Below are 15257 nucleotides of genomic sequence, written 5' to 3' on the forward strand. Positions count from 1 at the left end.
TTTAGAAAAATACTTAAAATAGGATCTTTATTGTTGAAATTACAAATGTTTCTATTGAACTCACTTACATGTCTAGTGTTCAACAGTTCTCCAATACCAATGTTACTATTTTTCAGTGTTTTGTTTTGTTTTGATATAAACAAAGTGGCAAGATGGAGGCCTGGTTGGTGTGAACTTACTGTGTAGCCCAGGCTGGCCTAGAACTGGCACTGTGTAGCCCAGGCTAGCCTCAGAGATCCACCTGCCTCTGCTCCCTGAGTGCTGGGATTGAAGGTGTGCACCTTTAGGTCAGATTACATTTGAATACAGTTAATAAAGAAAACAATTTATTTGAAGTAAAATGTTCTTTTCTAAAAAGACGGGCTCTTCTACATATCCCAGGCAGGATCTGAACCCCAGTCCTTGCTGTCTCAGCCTCCCAAGGTCAGGACTCCAGGCATGTAGCACTTGTCCAACTAAGATGCTCTGTCACGCCTGATACAATGACCCAATGCTGGACACCTTCCTGAGCAGCGTTCCAACTTCACACACTGCCCATCTTGAAAGACCCAGAATCCATCATGATGAGCTGACACGGTGGTGGAGTGCTGGCCTGGCACATGCAAGGCAGGGCTGGGGTTCAAAACCCAGCACCAAGGACCAAAGAGACCACAAACGAGACAGCAGCAGCTAGCTTCTGCCAAGCAACTGCTACAAATTACAAACAAAATGCCCTAACTCTGTGCCTGTCCCCCTTTCCGGATAAAACCAGAGGTTTGGAGTCCACTTCGGCTCCACACCCTAGAAGCACAGGCCAAGAGCCGAGTTTTGAAGAATTCCTCCGTGTTCCCCATGGGAGTCTGCCTGAGGTGAGAGAGGAGCTTCCATGGCTCATCACTGGGACACCTTCTGCTTCTTCTTCTTGGCCTTCAGTACAGGAGGGAGGGAGATCTTAAAGGCCGTCCTGGAAGGATAGACAGGAAACACCTGCTCAGGGCTCTGCAGCTCACAGGAGCCCACTCCCACCCGCACCTGTGAACACACTCACTCGCACGTGGTGCAGATGGGGCTGAAATTGCAGAAAACTGTTAAAAAAAACAAAAACACAAGGAAATAACTGGACTTGAAAACACCACAGGCCACTTTTGCCCCACCCCCACCCCCCACCCCAACACAGACAGTAAGACAAAGTCCACATGAGCTTACTGGACAGACACACGGAGCAGACATAGCCGATCTCAATGAGACTTCGGTGACAGAAGCAGGCAGCCCTGTAGTCCACGTGGATCGGGGGTGGAAGGATTAGCTGAGAGCGCTGATCTTGATCCGGAAGAAAAACCCACTGTTTAAAAAAAAAAAAAAAAGCAGAAAGAAAGGACAAGCAGGGGACCTTTAATTACATCCTGGGAGGAAAACCAGACAAAGACAGCAGTCTTGGCCGCTCAGCACTGAGGAGAATGCTAAGTCAGACTTTCCTTCAGCCAGTGAGATGGCTCAGTGGGAAAGGTACTTGCCACCAAGTCTCATTCTCGGGACCCACATGGCAGAAGGAGAGAACTGACTACGGCCAGTTGTCCTCTGACCTCCGCACGCACTCAGTGGCAAGCGTGCACCCACCCACATACACAAAATAGTAAAAATAAGTTCCTTCCAAGTCTACTAAGATTCATTTTTTTCACTCCATATTTATTTATTTATTTTTTTTTGGTTTGTTTTGTGTGCTTGTATGTGTGTGTGCACATACGTGCTACAGCACATGTGGTAGTCAGAAGGGTCTCTCCTTCCACCACGTGAGTCCTGGGGATTGAACTCAGGTCATCAGGCTTGGCAGCAAGCACCGTGACTCACTGAGCCATGTTGTCGGCCCAACTCCCTCCACGCTGTGTTATACAGTCATAAGTAACATTTGTAAACAACCTTCAGAGTCCAGAGAGTCCACCTCCCCAGCCTGCGAACTCTGAAGCACCATTTACTCTCCCAGCAATCCCTGCCCTGGGGTGCTCGAGGTGGTGGGCGCTGCTGCTGCTAACTCACCAGTAAGTACTGCAGGAGAGAAGGCATCTGAGGCACCTTCAGGTACAGTCCCCCTGTGATGTCACAAGCCTGCAAGACAGAGGAGTCACTGCCAAAGCAGCAGCTGGACGTTCCCAGAGGAGTGGGGCTCATGGCGGGGGTGGGGTGGGGCTCGACAGGTCTATAAAGTCAGTGTATGAGGTCCGTCCGTGTGCTCATCACTGTCCATGCTACACACACTAGCGCGCAGCGGATTCTGAGCTTCCCAAAGCTTTGCCTTAAATAAAGTTTCCTTGCTAGTTTTAAGAGAGAAAGGGGGCACATCAGGCTTCAGGGTGCAAAACTGATGATGTGGTTTATAAGTCCCATGACAAGCAGGTGGGGTGACGGGGAAGGGGAAGCAGGTGGGGTGACGGGGAAGGAGAAGCAGGTGAGGTGACGGGGAAGGAGAAGCAGGGACAAGGAGGGAAGGCCAGAGCTGAGCCCCAGCAGACCAAGGCATTTGTCCAAAGCAGCCCCGGTTAACTGTGGTCCCAGGCAACACCCAGGAGTCAAGAGGGGTCCCAGGATGAAAACAGAAGACATGGGGTGAACAGAAGGCCACAGCAAGGACTTGGCTATCAACCAAAGTGTGCTCGGATGCTAGGGGTGGGGAGTGGGAGGCGAGGTAGTTCAGGAAGGGGGTACCATGGCCTCGTTTATGGTGTGAGCTTTCTAACTCCCACGATGACTGGCCTGGCTGGTGGAGGTACGTGTGCTGAGAGCCGTTATTAGATGGGACTCAGGGCCTGTGACGAAGACAGATTCAACCAGATCCTAGCAATAAGGAAGGAGAGGAAGAGAAAAGGGGAAAAGCCAGATTGACCTGCCCAGTGGCCACAGAGATGGGGCTCAGAGTTTGGGAGAAAGCACTGTACAGGGAAAGCTCTGTTCTGCACGCGGAGACTTGAGGTGCCCAAGAGGAGATGCCATGCGTACTGCAGAATTGCCTGCCTGGGCCTCAGGAGAGGCTGCACTGGACCCAAGGGGTCACAGTGAGGGACAGGGTACAGAGCCAGCTTTCAATCAGAGTTGAGACTCTGAGTTGGGGGACACCCTGAGAGCTGAAATGGGCAGCTACAGATTGTAGCTTCCTTGAAAGCCTGCTACTGAAATGCACCAGGAACTGCAACAGTGTGCGTACAGAAAACACTGGTGTCCCTAGGACGAACTGAAGGCAGCAGTGACCCTCTGAGCATTACACACCACACAAGCAGGGGACTGTCACATGGCACCCACACGGCAATTCCTATGCTGTCTCTTCATTCTCACGGGGTGGGAGTCTAGATTTTAAATACATGCAAGTGTATTTACTTCTTAGGTATCCCTAAAAAAATTCTAAAAAAACAAAAAGCAATACATTCTTATGTATTAAAAAAAAAAAAAAAAAAAAAAGAATACCAAATGCCTACTGTCAAGTTGAGCCTAAGCAACAGACAAGCCCAGCACCCCGACTCTGACCTTTAGCTGACTGACTGATCTTCAAGGGTGTAAGTTTTTAAGGAATTTCTGAATGGGGAAGGACTGTTGAGTGTTTTCTTTACATTTCCTATTTCTGGGCACGCGTGCGTGCCACAGCACACAGAGAGCAGAGAAAAGTTGCGGGACTTGGCTCTTTCTTTGCAGCATATGGGGCCCAGGAAAGGGGCTTAGGCCGTCAGCTTTGGTGACAGGCACCTCAGGCACTGAGCCATCTCACTGGCCCAGAAGCAGACGGTCGTCATCCACAGCCTGCTGATTATCTGGGGTGTGGGTCCCTCCACACTTCCTCGTCATTCAGTTTCAAACTTCTGCTCAAAGCAACATCTGAAGCAGGAGAGCAGCCAGGAATCTAAAACCAGCCGGGCTGGAGTGAGCTCTACCGCCTCCCCAAAGAGCCACACCCGCCAGTGCCCCAGACACCCATGGGGCAATGTACAGAATTTACATGTTCCTAGAAGCTGCATTTAAGCGGGTGGGGAGGCTCAGCAGCACACACTAGGGAGGCGGAAGCAGGCAGATCTCTGTGAGTTCTAGGTCCAGTGAGACCCTGTCTCAAAACAAATCAGGACATATAAAACCCATTTTAATTATACATTAAACTCTGTATAACCGAGACACTCTCATATTCTCCCTCTGTCTCTGCAGAGTCTCACTCTGTAGCCCAGGCTGCCCTCAAATCTCATGATCCTCCTGCCTCAGCTTCCTGACTGCTGGGACTACCGGTCTGTGCCAGCATGCCTGGCAAACGTGTGACCATCCCCACAAGTGCTCAATACACAGAATGCTCCTATCCAAAAGCCTGGCCACTGCCACGCACGCACTGGAGACTCACCTGCTGGAGGAGCCCTGAATCTGTGTCAAGGACGCAGGCATCAATGAGAATATTCTGAAAGAAGCATTTTAAAACGTTACAGCAATGGTTACAGCTGTCTCGGATGTGCGAGACTCTCAACTGTGTAACGAGACTGGCATGGAACGTGTGGTAACCCTCCTACCTCTGCCTCCCTAGTGTTGGTACAGATATGCCCTATTTGTCCAGCAAGACTCTAGTCCTAAAACAGGCCCTTTAGCATGTAGTGATGCTGCGAGGTGGACACTGAGGCATTTGGCACCAGAAGCATCTGAGACAGGTCCTAAGTCCTGCCTCCAGAGCCTGGCCCCGTCCCACTACCACACTCTCCATGCTGAGGAGGACTCAGGGCTCTAGTGGTGCTGTTTGTTAGGGATGAAGGTTTAGACAAGGTGGCTGGAGAGAAGGCTCAGTGGGTAAGGGCACTGGCTGCTCTCAGTGGGTAAGGGCACTGGCTGCTCTCAGTGGGTAAGGGCACTGGCTGCTCTCAGTGGGTAAGGGCACTGGCTGCTCTCAGTGGGTAAGGGCACTGGCTGCTCTCAGTGGGTAAGGGCACTGGCTGCTCTCAGTGGGTAAGGGCACTGGCTGCTCTCCCAGCAGACCCAGGCTCAATCCCTGGCACCTATCTGTAACCCTCACGGCCCACAACCATCCGCAACCCTAGTTCCACAGGATCCGACATCCTTTCCCAGCCTCGGCAGGCACCAGGACTGCACACGTTGCACATATATACACATTCAGGCAAAACAGACAGATTTTTGTTAAAAAATCAGAGAACAAAGATGTTACGTCTGGTTATCTGAACATCTCAGTTATTTGCAAAACATACACATTACATTACAAGGCCTATGTGGGCTACAGGGAGCTCACAAGTTGACACCCAATGCAAAACCAACTTTGAGTGCATAGTTCTGAGAACACTGCCCAGTCCTCTAAACAGCAAAATGACAAGTGCCAGTGTGGATCCTAAGTCCCCAGCCCACTAATCACAGCTCAGAACACTGCTGTGACAATGATCACTTTTTGTTTGTTTTTGAGACAGGATCTCTCAGTGTAGTCCCAGGGCTGTCGTGGGACTCCATATATACCTGGCTGGCCTCAAACTCATAAAGGCGGCACCACCACACCTGGCCTCTGATCATTTCTTCCAGGAACTAGGAAGGCCTATGCCTCACCTGCTTCTGAGCGGCGAAGATGACGTTCATGAAGTTCATGTACTGCAGTGCACTGTCCTCCGCAGCCTTGATCACCTGCAAACACAGTGGTCAGACCTCAAGGACCGCCCAGGCCGCACTGCAGGCCACACACAATGCCACCTCTCTAGCCCCCCTTCCTAAACAGCACTAAACCCCTCAGGTGTGAGACCCCACAGAGCTTCCCTGCTCCTTGTTAGACTGACGGCATCTGTCCAGAGTATCAGTGTGTACTGGGAGGCCAGGGAACAACTTCTGGTTGGTAGGACCATCTGGGTCCTGGGGACTGAAGTCAAGTCTTCAGGCTTGGCACCAGGCACCTTTACCAACAGAACCACCTCGCTGGCCCGAGCCCCTGGCTGGCCGGGAACTAGCTCCATAGATTACATTGTCCTTGAACTCAGACATCAGCCTGCATCTCCCTCCCCCAGGCTGGAATTAAGTGCATGTGACACCATGCCTGGATTCATTCCCACGTCTTTCAGCTGTCTGCAGTTGTGTGTGAGTTGTGTGTGATCTTACCAATATCCTGGATTTCATCTCCTGATTATCTATAAAGAGATAAAAACAGATTATAACTTAACAAACAAGGTAGCTTAAAAAGCATGTGGTTTTCTAAGCACTTTTGTTTTTTGTTTGTTTTTTATTTTATTTTTTATATTATTTATTTATTATATACACAATGTTCTGCCTGCATCTATGTTTACAAGCCAGGAGAGGGCACCAGATCTCATTGTAGATGGTTATAAGCCACCATGCTGGGAATCGAACTCAGGACCCCTGGAAGAGTAATCAGTGCTCATAACCTCTGATCCATCTCTCCAGCCCCTGGTGTGTGTGTGTGTGTGTGTGCGCGCGCGCACGCGTGTTTGAGGCATGGTTTCTCTGTGTAGCCTTGACTGTCCTGGACTCACTTTGTAGACTAGGCTGGCCTTGAACTCACAGAGATTTACCTGGTTCTGTCTCCCGAGTGCTGAGATTAAAGGTGTGCACCCCCAAGCCTGGCACACTTTTTATTTTATATTAAGTCAGGTCTCACCATGCAGCCCTGGCTGGCCTGGAACTTGCTCTGCAGACCAGCTAGCCATGACCTCAGAGCTCTGCCTGCCTCTGCCTGAGTGCTCAGCAATCCTCAGCTACCCACCAAGCATGCAGCAGTAAAATCAACAAGGTGATAGCTGTGAAGGAATAGCTCTTACCTTTCACTGTCTTGTTCACCCTGTGAATGTCTGGAGTCATTAACATTAAGGAATATAAAATATGTTCCATAAGCATGTGGAGTAGCAGGAAAACAGGCCTTCAGACTTAAGCCAGCCTCTCCCATCACCTGCCATGTCAGCCATGTGGGCGGGCTGGGTTCAGTTACCCATTCTGAATTCACAGGGGAGAGGATTCTCTCTGCCTGTGAGGACCACAATTGGAGGCAGCAGCAGCCACCATCCTAGGCAGTATACTAGGGCCACACACACCCCAACAAGCCCAATCAATGACATAATGAATTGGAAAACTATACAAAGAAGATCAGGCTAACTGGATAAAAACACAAGGATGTGCACAACACTCAATACTATTCAAAGACATTTAACAAAGGCAAGGTGGAGAGCCCATGACACATGAAATGGGGTGCCAGGGACTATCTGGTTACCCTATGAGGCAGGTCAGGTCACCTGCTCACCTACACAGAGTGCCACTTGTTAATTAAGCTGCAGGGTTAGTCAATAGCTTTTAAACTCAGTACTGAAGTTTTCTTGTGATGGAATAAGAGCCAAGTCAGCACCAGGCCATCGGAGGAAGAAGCAAGATCAGGGACTGGAGAGATGACTCAGCACTTCACAGCAGCTGGAGAGATGACTCAGCACTTCACAGCAGCTGGAAAGATGGCTCAGCACTTCACAGCAGCTGGAGAGATGACTCAGCACTTCACAGCAGCTGGAGAGATGGCTCAGCACTTCACAGCAGCTGGAGAGATGGCTCAGCACTTCACAGCAGCTGGAGAGATGGCTCAGCACTTCACAGCAGCTGGAGAGATGGCTCAGCACTTCACAGCAGCTGGAGAGATGGCTCAGCACTTCACAGCAGCTGGAGAGATGGCTCAGCACTTCACAGCAGCTGGAGAGATGACTCAGCACTTCACAGCAGCTGGAGAGATGACTCAGCACTTCACAGCAGCTGGAGAGATGGCTCAGCACTTCACAGCAGCTGGAGAGATGGCTCAGCACTTCACAGCAGCTGGAGAGATGGCTCAGCATTTCACAGCAGCTGGAGAGATGGCTCAGCACTTCACAGCAGCTGGAGAGATGGCTCAGCACTTCACAGCAGCTGGAGAGATGACTCAGCACTTCACAGCAGCTGGAGAGATGACTCAGCACTTCACAACAGCTGGAGAGATGACTCAGCACTTCACAACAGCTGGAGAGATGATGGCTCAGCACTTCACAGCAGCTAGAGATGGCTCAGCACTTCACAGCAGCTAGAGATGGCTCAGCACTTCACAGCAGCTGGAGAGATGACTCAGCACTTCACAGCAGCTAGAGATGGCTCAGCACTTCACAGCAGCTAGAGAGATGGCTCAGCACTTCGCAGCAGCTGGAGAGATGGCTCAGCACTTCACAGCAGCTGGAGAGATGACTCAGCACTTCACAGCAGCTAGAGATGGCTCAGCACTTCACAGCAGCTAGAGAGATGGCTCAGCACTTCACAGCAGCTGGAGAGATGGCTCAGCACTTCACAGCAGCTGGAGAGATGACTCAGCACTTCATAGCAACTGGAGAGATGACTCAGCACTTCACAACAGCTGGAGAGATGGCTCAGCACTTCACAGCAGTTGGAGAGATGGCTCAGCACTTTACAGCAGCTGGAGAGATGGCTCAGCACTTCACAGCAGCTAGAGATGGCTCAGCACTTCACAGCAGCTGGAGAGATGACTCAGCACTTCACAGCAGCTAGAGATGGCTCAGCACTTCACAGCAGCTGGAGAGATGGCTCAGCACTTCACAGCAGCTGGAGAGATGACTCAGCACTTCACAGCAGCTGGAAAGATGGCTCAGCACTTCACAGCAGCTGGAGAGATGACTCAGCACTTCACAGCAGCTAGAGATGGCTCAGCACTTCACAGCAGCTGGAGAGATGACTCAGCACTTCACAACAGCTGGAGAGATGGCTCAGCACCTCACAGCAGTTGGAGAGATGGCTCAGCACTTTACAGCAGCTGGAGAGATGATGGCTCAGCACTTCACAGCAGCTGGAGAGATGACTCAGCACTTCACAGCAGCTGGAGAGATGGCTCAGCACTTCACAGCAGCTAGAGATGGCTCAGCACTTCACAGCAGCTGGAGAGATGATGGGTCAGCACTTCACAGCAGCTGGAGAGATGGCTCAGCACTTCACAGCAGCTAGAGATGGCTCAGCACTTCACAGCAGCTGGAGAGATGATGGGTCAGCACTTCACAGCAGCTGGAGAGAAGGCTCAGCACTTCACAGCAGCTGGAGAGATGGCTCAGCACTTCACAGCAGCTGGAGAGATGACTCAGCACTTCACAGCAGCTGGAGAGATGGCTCAGCACTTCACAGCAGCTGGAGAGATGACTCAGCACTTCACAGCAGCTGGAGAGATGGCTCAGCACTTCACAGCAGCCGGAGAGATGGCTCAGCACTTCAGCACTTCACAGCAGCTGGAGAGATGGCTCAGCACTTCACAGCACCTGGAGAGATGACTCAGCACTTCACAGCAGCTGGAGAGATGGCTCAGCACTTCACAGCAGCTGGAGAGATGACTCAGCACTTCACAGCAGCTGGAGAGATGGCTCAGCACTTCACAGCAGCTGGAGAGATGGCTCAGCACTTCACAGCAGCTGGAGAGATGGCTCAGCACTTCACAGCAGCTGGAGAGATGGTTCAGCACTTCACAGCAGGTGGAGATGACTCAGCACTTCACAGCAGCTGGAGAGATGACTCAGCACTTCACAGCAGCTGGAGAGATGATCACTCAGCACTTCACAGCAGCTGGAGAGATGATCACTCAGCACTTCACAGCAGCTGGAGAGATGATGACTCAGCACTTCACAGCAGCTGGAGAGATGGTTCAGCACTTCACAGCAGCTGGAGATGACTCAGCACTTCACAGCAGCTGGAGAGATGATGACTCAGCACTTCACAGCAGCTGGAGAGATGGCTCAGCACTTCACAGCAGCTGGAGAGATGATGACTCAGCACTTTACAGCAGCTGGAGAGATGATGACTCAGCACTTCACAGCAGCTGGAGAGATGATGACTCAGCACTTCACAGCAGCTGGAGAGATGGCTCAGCACTTCACAGCACTGGCTGCTCTTGCAGAGGACCCAAGCTCAGTTCCCAGCACCCATATGGTGGTTCACAACTACCTGTATATAACACTGATTCCAGGGGATCTGATGCCATAAGTACCAGGTACCCATACGGCACTACACAGTACACAGAGAAACACACAGGCAAAACATTCATACATACGACAAACAAAACACCGAAAAGAAACCAAGCAAGACCTCCCTGGAAGCAGCACCAGGCTTTTCAGATGATGTTCGCAGGAATACCCAGGGGTCAGCGGAGTTACTGCACATTATGGCTGCAGAGCAAGGAGAGCCACCACATAAACACCTTCAGCACAGAACACTGCTGTGGAGCACACGAGCACAAGGATACAGCAAAGGGCTTTGGCGAGGGATCCTGCCAGAAGTGTCTCTGTTTGTTGGCCTTTTATGTCACCTGTCAATGTTATGGAGCACAAAAGGGGAATTATAAGTCAAATGAAGTCATTTTAAAACTCAAGTATTCATGAGAGAATCAAAAGACAACATGTTCGAAGTGGATCTTTTCTTTTTTTTCCATTTTTTTGAGACAGGGTTTCTCTGTGTAGCCTTGGCTGTCCTGGACTCGCTCTGTTAACTGGGCTGGCCTCCAACTCATAGAGATCTGCCTGCTGGGATTAAAGGAGTGCACCGCCCTCTCCTCACAGCCCCCTTCCACCCCAGCTCAAAGTGAATCTTAGAACACAGAAACTTGTAATCAGTAAATACAAGCAAGCAACTCTATGCCTCTTCTCAAAATCTCTAGGACAAAGAGAGATTGGAGAAATGACTCAGTGGTTAAGAGCACTGACTGCGGCTGGGCAATGGTGGCTCACGGCTTTAATCCCAGCACTCGGGAGGCAGAGGCAGGTGGAGTTCGAAGCCAGCCTGGTCTACAAAGTAAGTCCAGGACAGCCAGGGCTACACAGAGAAACCCTGTCTCAAAAACCAAAAGAAAAAAGAGCAGAGGACCTGGGTTCAAGGCCTAGCACCCACATGGTAGCTCACAACCATCTGTAATCTCCAGCTCTAGGGGATCTGATGCCCTCTTCTGTCTTCCACAAGAACCAGGCATGCACACTGCCAAAACATCCATATACATAAGTAGATTAAATCAATTTAAAAAAGGAAAAAATAAAATAAAGGACATGGAGTGGCCCTGAAAATGTGTTCACACCAAACACTACTGAGCTGTACACTCAAAAATGGTTAAAATAGAGCCAGGCATGATGGCCTCCACCTTTAATCCCGCCATTGCTGGGGACAGAGGCAGGCAGATCTGTGAGTATAAGGCCAGCTTGGTCTACACAGCAAGCTCCAAGCCAGCTGGGGGGTGACCCAGGGAAATTCTGCTTTAAAAAAAAAAATACTCCTTTGGAACTCTCTCTCTCTCTTTTTTAAAATTTATGTGTATGTCTATGGGTGTATACACAAGCGTACATGATGTCCACAGAAGCCCAAAGAGAATCCTGGATCTCCTGGAGCTGGAGAGAGAGCAGCTGTTGCGTCCCCCTACATGGCTGCTGTGGGTCCAGCTTGGGTCCTCTGCAACAGCAGCAGGTGCTCTTCACCGCTGAGCCATCCATCGCTCCATGCCCAGAGCACGGTTACTTTTTATGCATTTGCAGCTGTGTGCCCATCACCACGCTAATTGTGAAACCATAGGCCCGCACGTCCCTCCCAGCCCTGGGTCACTGCCAACCCCTTCCAGTCACTAGAGTTCCTTTTCCCTCCAGGTGACCGCTGCAGATTAAAGGCTGAAAGCCATGCGGGCTACAGGGAAAGTAGAGCCTGGAGCTGGGAAAGGCGCTTTTCATTTCTAAGACGACAGCCGGAGAGTGTGATGGTTTGGATGAGACCGGCTGCCACAGCTCATACAAACCAACCCCTGTTGGTGGAACTGTCTGGGAAGGACTAGGAGGCGTGGCCTTGTTGAAGGAGGTGTGTCACTGGGGCGGGCTTTGAGGTTTCAAAAGCTCGTGCCATTCCCAGTCAGCTCTCCCTCTGCTCTGTGCTTTTGGATGAGATGTAAGTTCTCAGCTACTGCTCCAGAACTATGCCTGGAATTACAGACAGTTGTGAGCTGCCATGTGGGTGCTGGGAATTGAACCCGGGTCCTCTGAAAGAGCAGGTAATGCTCTTAACCACTGAGCCATCCCTCCAGCCCCCCTTCATTTGTTTTGAGACAGGCTCTCTCTGTATGGCCCTGACTGTCCTGGAACAGTCTAAGAATGGGCCTCACTTGGTTGTCCTGGCCCCAGCTAAGCTCACTTGCAGTAATCATCCTGTCTTCACCTCCCTAGTGTTGAGATGGCAAGTGTGTGCCACCATGACAGGCTGGTTGAAATTCTTATTTTATTTATTTACTTTGGTTTATTTACAGGGTTTCTCTATGTGTAGTCCTGGCTGTCCTGGACTCACTTTGTGACCAGGCTGGCCTGGAATTCACAGAGATCCCGCCTGCCTCTGCCTCTGCCTCTGCCTCCTGAGTGTGGGATTAAAGGCCTTTACAACCACAGCCAGATTTTTTTTCAGAAGGACACAAAGTTGGGAGAGGAAAAGAGGTAGGGATGGATCTAGGAGTTAGGAGGAAGACTGAGGTTGGTGAATATCATTAAAAAAAATCATATGCATGTACAAAACTCTCAAAGAATTAATTAAAAAAACTTACATTTTAAAACCATACAATTACCACTACAGTGAGACAGCTGTGACAACAGCCAGGCTCTTACTTTTGGTCATCAGATCTTTGATCTCCTCAGTGATCACCTCGTTCGCGGCTGTCAACAGCTCATATTTCCCGTCTTTACTCCCAGAGGGATTATAGTCAGGAACGGGGTTGCCAGGGTCTCCGAAGAAGTCTCCAAGTCTGCCGTTCTTCCCCGGGTATAAGAACCGACTGACAGGGTAAGGGAAAGAGCCCTCTGAGTAACCAGCGTGCACTGTACACCTGCGTGAAACTGCCTAAGAACTGAGAAGCAGCCCCGGTGGCAGAGTGCAGGCCCTACCTTTCCTGGATGTGACTGGCTATCACAGCCAGCTGGTTGGAGCGGTTCATGAACAGGTGGGAATTGGCCAGCACCATCACAGCATCCATGCACTTGGATAAAGTGAACTGACAAACATGAGAGAAACACGTCAGCTCCACACACAACTACATGCAGGAAGACGTCACAGAAAGAGCAATTCTTTATGACTTAGCTTTATTTACTTATACACTGTGGTGAGTTTAAGGAGGGTCTTCCTACGTGGCCCTGGGTGGTCTGGGCTCACTGAGTAGCAACAGGTGTCCAACAATTCACCTGTCTCTGCCACCCCATGTCATGATATGTGCCACTATGTGCAGACAGTTGCTGCCATCTGGCACAACAATTCACCTCCTACAACCAGAAGAACAGGGCCTGAGAGGCCTTCCCGACTTGACTGACACAGAGCCGTTTACAGATTAGGATACTCTTTCTCAAATACTAGCAAGGTGGGGGCCACATGTGCAAACCTGTAAGACCTGAACTTAGGAGACAGAGGCAGCCTGACCAGAAAGAAGTTCAAGGTCATCCTCAGGCTGTTCAGCACGTTCCAGGTCAGCCTGGGATGCCTGAGATCCCTTGTTGAAAAAGCAAAAAAAAGACAGGATGCAGTGGTGCACGCCTTCAATCCCAGCACTCAGGAAACAGAAGCAGGTGGATCTCTGTGAGTTCAAGGCCAGCCTGGTCTACAAAGCATGCTCAGGACACAGAGAAACCCTGTCTCAAAAAATCAAAAGAAAAGGCAGAAAAAGAATAAAAGTACAATCTTGCTTTTTTTTTTTTCAGATAAACTATGTGCCATCAAAAATTAAAACTAAACAATGGGATGGCTCAACAAACAAAGGCACTTTAATGACTGGGACACACTTAGCAAAAGGAGTGTATCAATTCCAGACCGCCAAAGCATGCGAACACCCACACACACCTACAAACAAAAAGTAAATGTTAAAAAAAAAAAAACCAGCCTGTCTCAAAATGCCAAAGTTGGGCAGGATGGCTCAGTGGTTATAGGTGCTTCCCACCAAGCCTGATGACCTGAGCTCTCAGGGTCCATATGGTCGACTCAAACAACAGACACCCAACAGCTGTTCACAGACCTCTGCACTCGTGCTGTGGCACACTATGCCAGCCCCATACCTACACGATGGACGTGTGAGCTGTTTAGAAAAGGCAACACAGACAGGAGGCAATCAACAGCTGCCTGCGCATGTGGGAAGGAGGCAGGAGTGACCGTCAACAGGTGTGAGGATGTCGTGTGCTGAAAGACACAGTCCAAGAAGGAACCGTGGGGCCAGTTCTGGGGCAACCTCCTGGTCTGTGCGGTGTAACTGGCTTTTCTGAGGTGACAGCTTTGCTTTTCTGACAGTCTCTAGCTCAGACTGGCGGAAGATGAGCCTGACCTCAGGGATGGCTCTGCCGTCTCCTCCTGAGTGCCCCGATTGGACAAAGGCCACCACACCCAGCTTATAAAGACTGACAGTGCCGTTGGGGGTTGGGGGAGAGTGGGCGGGACACAGACTTACAACTGATGACAAGGGGCCACCTTACCTGAGATCCTTTTAATGCTTGCTTTCCCCACCAAATCGGGTTGGTGTCAACTACGATAACCAGAAGGTTCAACTCGTCTTCTACAAACAGGAGGAAGAGCAACATGTTCAAATGTCAGCCTCACGGGACCCAAGTAAAGTTAACACTCGCGACGAACCGACTCATCAGCTCCAGGCCTTCTCAAGGTTAGCATCCTTGGATCCATCTTGAGGTCACAGAGAAGGCCAAGTTCCCTTGAAGATTAGCTCACAGGGCTGAGGACACAGCTGAATGAGGGGCTTGCCTAGTACCGGGGAAGCCCTGAGTTTGAGACCCAGTATCTCATTTTAAAAGAGAAAAACAATGGGGCTTTGGAGAGATGGCTCAGTGGTTAAGAGCACTGATTGCTCTTCCGGGGATCCTGAGTTCAATTCCCAGCAACTACCTGATGGCTCACAACCATCTATAATGTGATCTGATGCCCTCTTCAGGCAGAGCACTGTATACATAATAAATCTTAAAAGAAAGAAAGAAAGAGAAGCAAGGAAGGGACAGTGACAGCTTACTAGGTGAAGGCACCTATAGCCAAGCCTGGTGAGCTGAGTTTGATTCCTGGGATGTACATGGTTAGGTGAGACCTGACTCAACAAACCTGCCCAGTAACACACACACTGAATGTTAAAGGGGGAAAACCTTTTTAATTTTAATTGCTGGGAATGATGGTGTATTGTCCTTAATCCCAGCTCTTGGAAAGCACAGGCAGATGGATTTCTGTAAATTCAAAGCTAGTCCCAGAATGATCCATCATACAAGAGGCAAGCCAGT

At 50.2% G+C, this 15257-nt stretch overlaps 1 protein-coding gene across 1 annotated transcript in view; it reads right to left on the reverse strand.

Moving 5' to 3' along the window:
* The window catches only part of GTF2H3 (general transcription factor IIH subunit 3), an 18283-nt gene continuing 3026 nt past the window's right edge, over positions 1-15257 (reverse strand). The window contains exons 2-13 of the mRNA XM_084762041.1: positions 14454-14533; positions 12888-12994; positions 12612-12778; positions 10235-10297; positions 6756-6785; positions 6079-6107; positions 5539-5613; positions 4346-4399; positions 2014-2082; positions 1186-1321; positions 1028-1064; positions 1-943 (exon numbers count right to left, since the gene is read on the reverse strand). Coding sequence (XP_084618167.1) covers positions 874-943; positions 1028-1064; positions 1186-1321; positions 2014-2082; positions 4346-4399; positions 5539-5613; positions 6079-6107; positions 6756-6785; positions 10235-10297; positions 12612-12778; positions 12888-12994; positions 14454-14533 — 917 coding nt within the window. The 3' untranslated portion in view covers positions 1-873. The remainder of the gene's footprint in view (positions 944-1027; positions 1065-1185; positions 1322-2013; positions 2083-4345; positions 4400-5538; positions 5614-6078; positions 6108-6755; positions 6786-10234; positions 10298-12611; positions 12779-12887; positions 12995-14453; positions 14534-15257) is intronic.

This window comes from Acomys minous (genome assembly GCF_964271855.1).
Source record: "Acomys minous genome assembly, chromosome: 16".
Lineage (NCBI taxonomy): Eukaryota > Metazoa > Chordata > Mammalia > Rodentia > Muridae > Acomys > Acomys minous.